Source organism: Erithacus rubecula (assembly GCF_903797595.1).
Source record: "Erithacus rubecula genome assembly, chromosome: 8".
In the NCBI taxonomy this organism is placed as follows: domain Eukaryota; kingdom Metazoa; phylum Chordata; class Aves; order Passeriformes; family Muscicapidae; genus Erithacus; species Erithacus rubecula.
The window spans coordinates 12,048,554-12,061,624 of NC_136659.1; the positions used below are offsets into that span (position 1 = coordinate 12,048,554).

A 13,071-nucleotide genomic window follows, 5' to 3' on the forward strand; every position below is an offset into this window, starting at 1 on the left:
TTCCCTGTGTCTTGAGCTGCACCTGCCAGAAGGAAGATGAAATACTGAAAGCCCTCCACATCACTGAAATGTTGCTGTGCAGGCAGTGCCTCACTGCAGGAAAGGAAGTTGTCTCCCCTTTTGCTGCTTCATGCCTGTTAGGATTTTGTTTCTCATCAGATATGGACATGGATACAGATGCACAGACACATCAAGAGTATCGGGAAGTGGCTGAACAGCAGGGCCACCTTTGAGCTCTTCCACTGTGCCTCTGACAGCCACCTGGCCATAAACCACCACCACAAATCCTCCACTTCCCCCATAGCAGCTTTCTGCATCCACTTCTGGAGAGGCTGAACTGCAAATCCAAGCATGCTCCAGTGCATTTATGAGCACTCCCCCCCCACCCCTTCTTTGATCTTTGCAAGGCTTTACAACCAACGGCAACCTCAACCCTACCAACCTGCAGGCACAACCTCTTCCCCTCCAGGAGGGACACAGCCTGAAGAATCAACACCTCTGAATGACCCTGTCACAGGCTCTAAACACAGCAAACTGTACTAGCTCAGTCTGAGATGGAGGAGAGGAAGAGATGCAGCTGGCAGCTTAGATGCAAATGTGATGGTAGAAGAAACTGGTAGCCTGGACACCTGGACCAATCTGTCCCTGCAGGAGAAGGTGTTTTAGCACTTTTGTTGACTATGCAGAAGGCCATAGAGTTTACAACTGCATCATGAGCTGTGTACAGCATAATTCAGTGTAGCTCTTGAAACATCATTGGTACCAAAGGAGGTGTTTTCAGTGAAATGTTTATAGTATGATATACTATATTGATATACTCCCTGATTGCTCTATGGCATCTTGTCTCTGCCCAAGCCAAAGCAAAGAAACACAAAATCAACATCCAAAAGTCCCCTGCAAATCAGCTTTCTCTGGTGGGTCCCCACTAAACATCCCTTGCCATTTCTTCTAGGACAGTGGAGATGCAAACATCACAAGAGAAAGCAATCAAAGCAACCAAAACTGTGCTTTGTGCACATCACTGCCTTCCAGGGACCCAGCAAAGTGCTGGGAGTGATTCTGCACTCCTTACTTGGAGAGGGTAGAAAAGGTTGTTGCCAGAGGACCTATCGCAGACTGTGATAAATTCAAGCTTTTAAGAGAAAACAGTGAAGATACCTTTCCTCTTTCTCTAGCAGAGTGGAAGGAGCAGGGAAATTATCCTTTCTTTCTTTCTTTCTTTCCACTAGGACTGCTCTCATTGCCCCTTAATGTCGAAAATATAACCATTTCCCCTTTCCAGATGCCAAAGAGCACTGGTACTATAGCACAACCAGCTACACCACTTCCCTGCGTCTTCCTGACATTTCAGCAAGTCACAGGAATGATGAAGTCTCCTCATGCAAGCTATTTTCTTTACCTGTTATGAGACAAATCTGTACTCTGGCTGAAATGCCCATCCTCACTCCCTGCAGGTCCAGCCTGCTCCCTTTGCCTGAATTTTTGCATAGTCCTCTATGCCCTTGAGCCCAGCTGTGTAGCAGTGGGGAGATATTGCTCCTCCTCCACATCTGATTGCGTTGCTCTCCGTGATGGGTGGCGTGGTTGGGCCAGAGCAGGGAAAGTGGCCATCTGCCAGGAGAAAGGTCAGTACAGCCTGGGAAACAAGAGTTTGGCAGAAATGGCCCTCTGTTACCTCTGGGTTAGCACAGGTAGATGCCACCTCTGGTGCTGGACTAACAGTTTTATACCCAGTGTACCACCACATTCTTTTTTTTTGTCTAGGCTTTTCTACATCTGCCAAGTGACAGCCCCATTCTGCTTTCTCGACTGACCTCCAAAGCAGAGTATCTGAGACAATAAAAATGCAATGTCTGCCTGGAAACCACCCAGGCAAGCAGCCAGATTTGAAGCCCAGCTCTTCACCTCAAGGCTCACAGCCAAAATCCTGCCCTCAGACACTATTCCTCCTGAAGCCAGCCAGAGAAGCAGAGCAGCATCTGCTCATCAGATCTGGCCACCAGTTACAGTGCAGCCTGGGCACAGTCTGGGCTCTTTGCTGGTGTACAGCAGCTGAGCTCCACAACTGGGAACAACCTCCTCCATGAGTATGGAAAGCTGGCAGTTCCTACAGGACATGCTTCCAGAAGAAAGTTCAAAGATAAGATAGACAACTAGAAAGATTTTAATTTATTCAAATGAGAGCTACTCGATAGCAAGCAGAGGTTGACTACCAAGCAGAGAGGACTCCTGGGCTGCCTGTACATCAAGCTTTGCAGTAAATAAAAGAATGAGCAACCCATAACTTGCACAGGCCAGGCTAGAGGGGAGCTTGGACATCAGACCACTAACATTTCTACATATTAAAATGGTAGTTATGCTAAACAAGGTCAGAAATAAAGCACCAAAATGTTTTTTGTCTATGGGAATTACAGAATTTAAAGACAAGAAAGATTAAGACATTTAGATATTTAAGTCGCTGAGACCATAAACCTTCAATGTTTTCGTCCTTTATTTCTCTGCCTAGGTCAGAAAAGCCTCTGCATATGCATTTGGCCTTGTTCTGACAAGCTGTTAAGGATAAATGCTTATAGACAGCTTTTTCTGAAACAGGTATTTCTTGTGTAACCCTCTCAGTACAGGAGTGTGTTATGATACCCAAGTGCTGCTTCTTTCCACAGCCAACCACCTTTGTCAAGTTCTCTCCTCTACACTCTTTAAAAGTTTTCCCTTCCCAAGGTGCCCAGGAAAGGTGCTGCTTTGCCAGATTGAGGCATGCTTGGAATGGATAACGATGGTCAGCAAGACATCTCCAGCAGTGCTTGCTGCACTAACCTTCCATCTCATCTTCCCACTAACACATACATTTACACATTTATGGGTATATTTATGAGAAAGAGTAGTTTATTATTCATGTCCAGCCTCACACACAGCTTCTCTGCTAAGCAAAAGATGCCAGGAATGGTCCTGTTTGAGACAACCTATGGCTCCCCAGGTGAAGGCTGGGGATGGCATCGTTTTCAGAAGCAGTCACAGGAGACATCCAACTTCAGGGGAGCTGCCCCTGGACCATCCAGACCTGCAGCTTCAGGTCAGCACCCCAGCAACAGCTCCTGCAAGTCATCGTGCTGTTTCACCAGAGTGTTTTTGTAGGAGTGAGACTGTTTATTTGAGAAAATTGCCTATGTCCAGTTCTTTCCTGATTACTGTAGTTCTTCACCAACAGCTTCATTTTCTCCTTTTCCTCTACATTTTAACTTCTCAGACTAGAGAGGTGCTTATTCTACCTCATTCTGCTTCATAGCACCTACAAGAATTTGGGATTGATGCAGCCATTATCTGGGCTTTCTGTAGAGGCTTATTCCAACAAGCCTTCTTCATACATGGTTTTCAAAATTATTAACACGGACCTAGCTTTGGAAAAGGCAATTTGTCTTCATTGCCAAGAAAGAAAACACACCATGAACTAATCAACACTGATGAATTCTGCGGCCTCATACTTTCACATCAGTCTGGACTGGGACATCTGGGGAGAAATGTCTGTGCTAGTGGCATTGCATTAGTTAGTACCAGCTGAGGCCTGGCCCTGGCACGCTCATCCAGGTGCAAAAGGAAGAGAACAGAAAGAAGAGATCTCAGTCATGGCAAGGAAAAGTGTGATGCAACTGCTCTACAAGGAGATAGTTTAGCAATCCCTGGCAGCATCTGCTTGCCCTGGTACCCAGTCCAACTCACAGTGACAACCATAAAGGGGCTCCAGAGGGACATTCATCCTGCAGCCTGGTGGCCAAATACAGCCCTGGCAACGCCACCAATGGGACACAGGGCCCTCTGAATTGGAGAGCAACAAAGAGAACATATTTATTCTATTACTGGAAGCCCCTCCCCACCCCCACCATCTTCAAATGAGCAGACTCAGTTCTGCAATCCTTCCAAAAGCAGAAATGCAACTGTGTCCGGTGCCAGCGAGGTTTTTGGGGAAGCTCTGCACCACACTAACCATTTAAGGTCAAACAGCTCATTAGGCAACCCAAACTAGCACTCAGAGAGGGCTCAGCTCTCATCTCAGCCTCATTAAATGCCATGATAGCTGCCTCAGTAAGCACACGTGCATTTCTGGGGACGGCCTGCCTGGATCAGCGCCGTGAAGCCGAGCTCCCGTGGTCTGACCACACAGACACCGTGCACACGCGGCTCCTGCTCGGGGTGTATTCCCACTCCTACTCCCAACACCCTCATAAGCAGCACATCTCTCGCGAACCATCTGCGACTGGTCTGGCCGTCCTGAGCCCCAGGGACTCGAGCGCTAGGAGCTGGGGGTAGCCGAGGGACGTAGACAGTGTGGGAAAAACAGGAGGGTCCGGCAGGCACCGCCTGGGGAGCACCCTCATGCGGGGCCGCGGCTCGTCCGGCACCCGCAGCCCGAGCCCGGCTCAGACCACAACGCGCCACCCCTCAGCGCGACGCACTCTGCCACCGCCGCGCGCCTCGCCTCCCCCTTATATAGCGCCCTAAAAATAGCTCGCCGCGCGCCGCCTCGCGAGCCTCGGGGAAGGGGCGGGAGCAGCGCTGCCGGCCAATCGCCGCGGGCCGTGGAGCCCCGGCCCCGCCCCCCGCGCCCCGAGCGGTGTCGCCATTGGGCCGCAGCGTGTTCAGGCGCGCGGCGGGCCCGCCCCTCCCGCCCCGCCGTTTACCCTACATGGGCACGCGCTGCGCGAGCGGGGCCGCGCGACTGCGCGCGCGGGGGGGGGCCGGGCCGGGCTGGGCTGGCTGAGGGAGGGTGAGAGGGAAGCGGGGAGGGAAGCGGCGTGAGGGGGGGCGGGATGTGGGATGTGGTGTCCCGAAAATAAAGAGGGGAGGGGGCGGCGGGGAAGGCGGTCGCGAGCGCGCATGGCCGCGGCGCGGGGCTGCGCGGAGCGCGGCGGGGACGTGCCCCGGTGCGGCGGCCGCGGGGTGCTCGGTGCGCGCCGGCGCCGCTCGTCCTCCTCGGCCCGGCCCCCGAACCTCGCCGTCCCTACGCGCTGATCCTCTTTCTTTCTCTCTCTTTTTTTAAAGTGTGACTGAAACAAAACAAAGCCAAAGGGACGCTGGATCTATCATTGGTTGATTTTCCTCCTCCTTTTTTTTTTTTTTTTTATGACCAAAAACAACCCCCCACCCGAGCAAACAAACACACACAAAAGCAGAAAGAAAGGGTCTTGCTCAGCAGCAGCATGGATGTCTTGGCTAGTTATAGTATATTCCAGGAACTCCAGCTTGTCCACGACACCGGCTACTTCTCAGCTTTGCCATCCTTGGAGGAAAACTGGCAGCAGGTGAATCATTTAAATTACTCCTGTAAATCTCTTAAGCGCAGACAGTTGATGCATTGAGGCTGCATTTCTGACTTTATTTTATTTTTGTTCTTTAATTCAGGGTTGGGTTTTTTGGTGGTTCTTTTTTTTTTTTTCTTTTTTTCCGTGTGGGTAGACCTTTAAATCTCTTTATTTTTTACCGTAACAAACTGAGCAGTCCATTCAAATCTGTCTGCCTTCAGTCTTTCTGAGCACGCCTGACAGTACCTGAGATACGGTGGCATTCTTTAGGGTTTTGATTTTATGATGACTACTATTTATTTTATTTTTGAGCTTAGATTTTTTTTTTTGTTTTGTTTTATTCTTTTAAACAAGCCTGCTGACTTCTAGCCAGTGCTGACAACTGGCAGCTGGTGGAAATGGAATAGATCATTCTTATTTTCAGGTAATTAGTATATGTCAATAAAAATCGTAGCTTAAGTGGAGGGTGGGCAGGTGTGTGGAAGTACTAGCAAAAGCTTTAAGGCTAAGTTCAGTAACTAGGAATGTGACTTATTTTTCTTTTTTTTTTTTTTTTCTCTCCTTTTTTTCTTGGAAGATGAGTAGGAACGCACACTTCTTGCTGCCTTGAAACAATGACGCCTTAGGCTGGTTCCAGTAAACCCGTGTGTTCTGAGGCACTGTAGGGTTAATATGCAGACAGAATAAGGATAAAGATGGAAATCTTTATCTTTATTGTAAATGCATTAAAATGATGGCTGGTAGCATGAATACAAGACCAAGGAGAAGAGTCAGTTACAAAGAAGAGCTGTATAAAATACACTATGAACCCAGTTCTTAACTATAAATAGTTATCAGCTGGGAAAAAGAAAGCATTTCTGTTTACGACCAAACGTGAGAGAGTCTTGTTTCTTGATGTGATTTTCTGGCGGAGGTGATACACCAGGTGAAATTCTGGAAACTGGTGTCTCTTTAAAAGAAAAAAAAAACATCTGCTGGTGGGTAGAAATAGTGGAGTGTGGCTAGGATGACATGTGGTGCTATTGCAGCGCATGGACCCGTGGCACTATCAGCATGAGAATAACGAGCCACTGGATTTCATCTTGCCAGCCTTCACCTGAGCCGTGGCTAGTGCAAGGGTGTTAGGTCTCCAGTAACTGACACTTTTGGGATGTGCATAAAATTTTTCCTTAGAAGTGTGTATGGGTAGAAATGTGGATGGCAGAGCTGCTGGGGAGTACTCGGGCTTGTAGCATTGTCAGCCAGCTGAACTGGGGCTGGATCCTCAAAGGTTCACCATAGTAAAATCATTTTGGCTTCAGCTTTGTATGTGTGTGCACACAAAGCAGAGGTTTATTGTCAGCTACAGGATGAGCACATTCAGGGTTTATTTTGCAAAATGACCCAAGCAACTTTGCTTTATCCTCCAAGGGGGAGGGGATGCTTTTTGTTATTAATATTCAGTGCACACATACATGATGGTCACATCTGCTTTCCTTTTATTTTTTAACATGCTAATTAAACTGAAGAGGTTAATATTATTTAATTTAAAAAAAATATTTCATGGCATCGTTGTTGGATCGGTTGCATATTACCAGCAGTCCAAACAGTCCAAAGCAACATAGTGTGTTGACATAGCCAGCATGCTTCAGGCAGTGCTCTGAGTGATACTTTGTCTCCTTCTGCCTTCTTTTATGTGTGGAAGAGCAGCACTTTGTTTTATACAGTAACATGTACCTACCCAATCTCACTGTTACCATTGCAGAATTTGAAGTCATACTCCTGGTTAAACCCCACTGATTCTCCACCTATGCTTAAAAAGAAAAGCTGAAAATAATTTGCTACGTTTTCCCTTATTTCCTCTCAAATCCTGCAACCAGTGCCCAATGTTTCATAATGCATCCTGTATTTACGTTTGTTCCCCTGTTGCTGCTTGGGCTCTCCTTGCAAACAACAGGCAGCAAAACTGATGTGTCAGTGGTGGGAGCAGCTGAAGCTGGCTGTGCAGAGACCACGCTGTTCACAGTCTTGGCAGACCCACTGACACAGATACCCCAATTTAATTCTTCTAAATCACTTGCAGTGTAATCAGGTCTTGGGGATTATTTTAGGCAAACTGAAGCAACTTTGAGACAAAGAATGTGTGTGTTTCTAGAGTATCCTTTAAAACTAAAGGCTATAGTTGAGACCCGGGGAAGAGAGCTGACAGAGTAATGACTGATCCTTATGGGATATGTCAAAAGTGGGAAACAGCAGCTTTAATTTTGAGTAAAAACACTTGAACGAGTCTTGCCTCTGCTCCAATGATGCCACAGAGCTTCCAGGGTAGTGCTTCTCCCAGCAGCAAAGCAGTGCCCTCGGAGATTTCTTCAGTCTCTTAAAAAGGCAGGGATTGAGGGGGAAAATAAATGTGTGGGTTAAGAGCAAGCTCCTTTATCATGTTGTGAGCTCCAGTTTTGTGATTAGCAGCTACTAGCGCGTGATGTGCAGAGGTTAGTCAGTGCCAGGTCCTGCTCTGAGAAATTATGCTTACTGTGATGCTGTGAAAGATGTACCTGCCCACTGAAAATCAGAGCATGCCTTGGGATGAAAGCATTGTCACAGTCCCATCTTCCTTTTCTCCTGAGCCTGGAAAAAGAGTCTGGTAGCTGCTGGCTGAGGAATATACAGCTGGGCCGTTTGCTCGTATTTCAGATTGTGAAACACCCATTACTCACAGAGGGCACTGACAGCATAGGCAGGTTGCTAAATGGTTGCACACAGTCAGCTGATCTCCCAGTTTTCCTTCCCACTGCAAGAGGAACGTGAGCAAGTTTGGTGTCTGTGCTTTTGACAATTAGTGTTGGAGTTGAATGAGTGCAACCCAGCAATATGTACAAAACAAACAGATTTTGTGTAGGAACAAATAGTCTCCTTTTGTGTAGGTTTCTGTTTTAGGAGGCAAAAATACCAACAAAGAAACCCTTATTCCACCCTGGGCATAGTTTGCATTGTGGAAGTAGAAATACCTGAAGTGAAAGCTGGAAATGAACCTGTGATGTGTTTTGATGTTTTTTTTAAAGCATGTTGGGAAGGGAGAGCTTGATTTTTAGGCAACAAAAGCTGAGCTCCTCTCTGAACTTTGGGTGTACTCCTTCAGGTAAAACACTTCTGAGGTCAGGAGGGTTTTTCCTGGAGTGGGGACATCAGAATTTAATGAGTAATCAATAGCACAATTTCATCAGGAGGGAGAACTTTGTTTAGCTTTTCTAGCAGTGTTGAGCCTCCATGGTACTGAGGAGGGATTAGAGGAAGAGGTGGGAAATGAGTCGTTTGCTCCAAGTCAGCTGGCTGGTACCTCGTGTTTCTGCCTGGTGCTTCATCCTGACTGATAGAACCGTCCTAGTTCTCTCTGTCCCTGTGAGCTGACTCTGCAGTTCGGGACCAGGGCAGGGAGAGATTTCAGCACCTGCTGGCTGCTGTGCTCCTGCAGGAGGACCTCTGGCCACACATGCCACTGCTCTGGGGTGGCTGTCTCATGTGGCATCCCCGAGATTGGAAGCAGATTGCTGGGAGAGGCAGCACGAGGCTGAGGAGCGCTCATTACTCTGCAGAGGAAGGAAGTGGGTAGGAGGCTGTTTTTGAGGGAGATAAGTCTGAGGAGCATAGCCTGTGCAGCTGCACATGGTCCCACTTTGTGTGCCAGGCTGCAGAGAGGGGGAGAGCAGGGCTGAGAATTTGTCAGGGGTGGACATGGGGCTTCACTCTGTTCTTCCTGCTGGGCCTTCGGAATGTCATTTAGGGCATCACTGAAAGACCAGGGTGCAGGAGGTGTCTTTTGTAAACAGATATGCCTCTTCCTAGGGGTGACATTTCAAGCATCCCTATTGTCCTTCTCCTTAGGCCCCTGGGTGGACTCAGAACTGTCCATCCTGTTGTGAAACAGGGGTCTGATCAGGAGACATTTTGGGGCTGTCTTCATATTCATGGGGAGCACAGGGCAGTCTCTAGCATGGCAGTTCCCATAATGTCAGAATATGGGAGCACAAAGACGGAGATGCACAGAGTCATGTATAGCTGATGCAGCTGTATAAGAACAGGAGGGCTTAGGTGCCAAACCCTGGTTTATTCTGGAGGAGATAGCCTTTCCCACATCTGTCAGCAGGCTGCACAGGTCTAGTTGGCTGGCAGAAGTGGAAATGGCATTTATATTGTTTGCTGATAACCATTGCCTGATAACATTTCCTTTTGCCTTGGCTGACCCAGCTGCTCTCAGCTGCAGCAAACAATGATCCTTTCAAGAAAGATGCACATTTCCTGTAAAGCATAGGATTGAGGAAGCCTTTGTTTTTCTGTTTATCCTTTCATATAGCCTTCTTTGCCTGTTTTTGATCAATTCCTCAAGCCTCAGTTTCCCTCTTTCTGAAGTGACTGCTAAGGCCTAATGATTTTTGTGGAGCTCAGAAGGCTGAGTTTTGACTAATCCTGGCAGAGGGCTGTGAGATCCCTGTGCTGTGTGAGAGCAGAGTATCCCAAGGTGATTAATCTGGCAGAATTCTTATATCTTAATGCTGGCTCTTGCTTGGCAGACGGGGTCATTTTCAGGCCTATAGGAAAAATTTCCACTCCTACTGGAAAGGAATAAATCACACTGAAGAACATTCCTGCCTCCCCATCGTCTCCATTGTTCTAGTTTAATGGCATAGTTGGCCACTACATAAACTAAACCATCTCTTTTAATATTGCTATTTCATCTTGGTTCCAGTCACAGTGTAACACATTTCTTAAGTGCTTATAGTACATCATGCCTCTTGAGAATAACTTTCAGAAATGGTTGACTTCCAAGAACAGCCACATGTGTAATGCAGTGTATTTCACACTCTGAACGCTGCTCCATTTATACCTGCAGTCCCTCTGCTTTCTCCATGTGCTGAATGCATGCTCCTGTCACCTTACAGAAAAAGATGGACAAAGAGAGCAAAGACAAACTTGAAGCTGCTGTCTCTATTGTTGCATGATTTCTTAATTATAGAATGTATTGTTAAAAGTGATTAGTTCTTGGCATTCTGAAAGCATAGAGTCCTTCAATCCACGTTACATGTCTTAAAAATAGCAGATTATGTGAATGACTTGTATCGAGTGATTTTGAAATGGGGTAAATACCTTTTAAAAATGCACAATCATAATGTGGGTACTCAGCTAGAAAATATTTTCTCTTACTTGTTTGTGATAAAATCCCAAAAATAATTTGCTTAAATCTACCCTTCCCCAAGCTCGTACATTTCTGTATGTCCTACTGAACAGGCAGTGTATACATGAAAATCATGATACATAGATAGTCTGCAGTCTGATACTTCCATAAAGAAATAGCAGAAGGTTTTCAGTTCCAGATAGTAATTTCATACTTAAGCTCTCCAGGGTTGAGGCAAGTTGTATCTCTGGATACTACTGTTGGGGGATTTTTTGAGGCTTTGTCAAATGATTCTCCACTGAGAAACATACAGTGTGTTGTTTCTCCACTCTGAGTTAGGAAACATTATAGGGAAGCAAGAAGGAAGCTGCTTCTCTTTGTAGCTGCATGTGAATGACCTTGATTGCAGATGTTCTAATGAAACAAAGGGATTTTGCTCACTGTCTGAGCAATGTTGCTGTTTAATACATTAAGCAATGGGTTAGTAGTACACCTCATCTCTCATCAAGTTTGTCACATCCTTCAGAGGGGAAGAAAAGTTGTAGACTTTTGATCATTATGCTCAAAACCTCACCAAAAGTTATGCCCAGACATTTTAATTGATGGTAGTTTTCTTTTTTGATGCTAAACCTGAATTTTTTGAGAATTAATAAAGGTGTTTTCAAGAGTAGTGCTGAGTTCCTCTTTCTGCTTCCCTGGACTCTCAAGTACCATTCCCTACACCATTGTCCATTGTCCATTCCCTACACTTACAATGTCCCTATCACTTCCAAACTCCTGGCAGTGCTCAGGAGCTGGGAATGCCATTTTTGTGGTGTATTTTAGACTGTGGTTGCAGTAATCGCTCACCTCAATTACTGAATTTCTTCTCCCCATGTCCTTTTTGTACTATGAGTGCCTCTGCCTTGGTCAAAATTAGCGTGGATTCACTCAAACTACAGAGTTCAGTGGATTCTGTAGCAAGCAAGCAAAACAAACCTGCCAGGAAATGTCTCCTTCCAACATTGCCACTGTGAGTTAAAAAATTGTGCCTGGTTCCCAAGACAGAGATTGTCTTTAAAGTCACAGACCTTTCATTTTTTAAATTTGATATTCTTTATACTTTCTTTGCATTTGAACCACTAATATTTGTTTTGTTGTCTTTTATTATCAAAAAATCCCAAACAACCTAGAATTTCTTACTCTTACTTGATTCCAGCAGCATTAAGGAAATGAAAGTGGCATTTATAGGTGTGTACATCAGAAAAAAGCTCATGTATTGCTTTGGTCACCAGGCTGTGTTTACCATTCCTGCTCTGGCAGCAGCTGGTGAGGAAGCTCAGGAGCTTGGCTGCTCAGGTTGTTAAGCTGCCTGTGAGGGTAAGCTGCCTGTGAGTTGATATTCATGCTCAAAGATAGTTAGACATCTTGGATTTAATCAGGACACCAAACCTTTGCTTCTCAGTTGTTCAGTTACAAGATGTGTTGGCAGCTCTTGTGTTCTGCTCTGCTGCTGTGGGGATTCCTGTTCTGGGTTTGTGGTGCTTTGGCACCACAGTGGCTGGGACAGGGGAGGGTTGTGCAGGGCCATGGGGACATGGACAGCCAGCCCCTCTGGAGCTGTGGGCTCAGAATCTGCCACACCAGCCGCCAGGACAGCTCCCAGCACGGTGTGATGTTGCCTCTGTGGAAAAATCAAAAGAAGATTCTGAAAGGTAAGCTTAAATGCCCCTTCACAGAGGTCTGGCTTGTCTTTGTGACAACCTGTGCATGGCACTGATTTGACCCTTCTCAAGTTTTTAACGGGGGTTGGAGTTGAGCGTAGGAAGGTTGGGCAGAAGGCATTTAATTTTTTTCTTTTAAAGGTTTAATATATCAGCTCTGATATATTAAGCTGCTCTGACATTGTTAATCCTTTTGAAGCAGGTACCCATCCACTTCCTGTTCTTGCATGTGAAGAATCCTTTCCAATCCAAAGCATTTCCACCCAGTGGAACTGTGTATTCATTACATGTGTTACTTTTTGGAGAACTGTTTAGAGGTGTGTAGTGTACTGTACAACACACACCAAAGAGCCTGAGGCCTCCTTTGCACAGAGGCATTTATGTCATTTATGCTTGCTCAAGGCCCACCAACTGTACTTACTTAAGTGTCATACTGGTTTTGAACATGCTTACTGGCAATGTGTCACATGTCCTAATCCTCTTGTTATTTCCCAGCATTGTAGACCTGAGTGCAAAGCTAGAGTTTAAATCATACATGAGGTCAACAGCTCCTACTGTGCAAGGGGTAGAGAAGTAGAGAGTGACACAGGCAAGCTTGGGAGACAGTGTGATTTATGGGAAAGGATGCAAAGGAAAAGGACGCTGGCTTGTGAGAGGCTCTTCTAGACATTCCAATTAAAGTCTTGATTTACAAATCCTGCCCTTAAACCAATAGCCTCAGAAGGTCAGTTTTAGAGGGATGCTGATACAGGGTTGATGTCTGACCATAAAGGACCTTTGTAAGGTAGCATATTCTGACAGAAACTGCAATCAATGGAAGTATCTCTGCCTAGATAATCCAAAAACCTCTGCGAACAGGGTTTGTGTTTTTTGGACAGGATCATCTGGCCCACCTTCTGCCTTTGCTGCTCTGTCACTGCAGCAT

The 13,071-nt window shown here is 46.2% G+C and overlaps 2 protein-coding genes across 5 annotated transcripts in view; one reads left to right on the top strand and one right to left on the bottom strand.

Annotated features, from left to right (window-relative positions):
- Positions 1-13,071, bottom strand: part of FASTKD2 (FAST kinase domains 2) — a 271,660-nt gene that overhangs the window by 139,028 nt on the left and 119,561 nt on the right. The window lies entirely within an intron of this gene.
- The window catches only part of KLF7 (KLF transcription factor 7), a 64,047-nt gene continuing 55,800 nt past the window's right edge, over positions 4,825-13,071 (top strand). For all 3 annotated transcript variants that reach the window (XR_013774858.1, XM_079310753.1, XM_079310755.1), the window contains exon 1: positions 4,825-5,294. Coding sequence is in view for 2 of the 3 variants with exons in the window: in XM_079310753.1 (XP_079166879.1) it covers positions 5,193-5,294 (102 nt within the window). In the remaining variant the exon portion in view is untranslated. The remainder of the gene's footprint in view (positions 5,295-13,071) is intronic.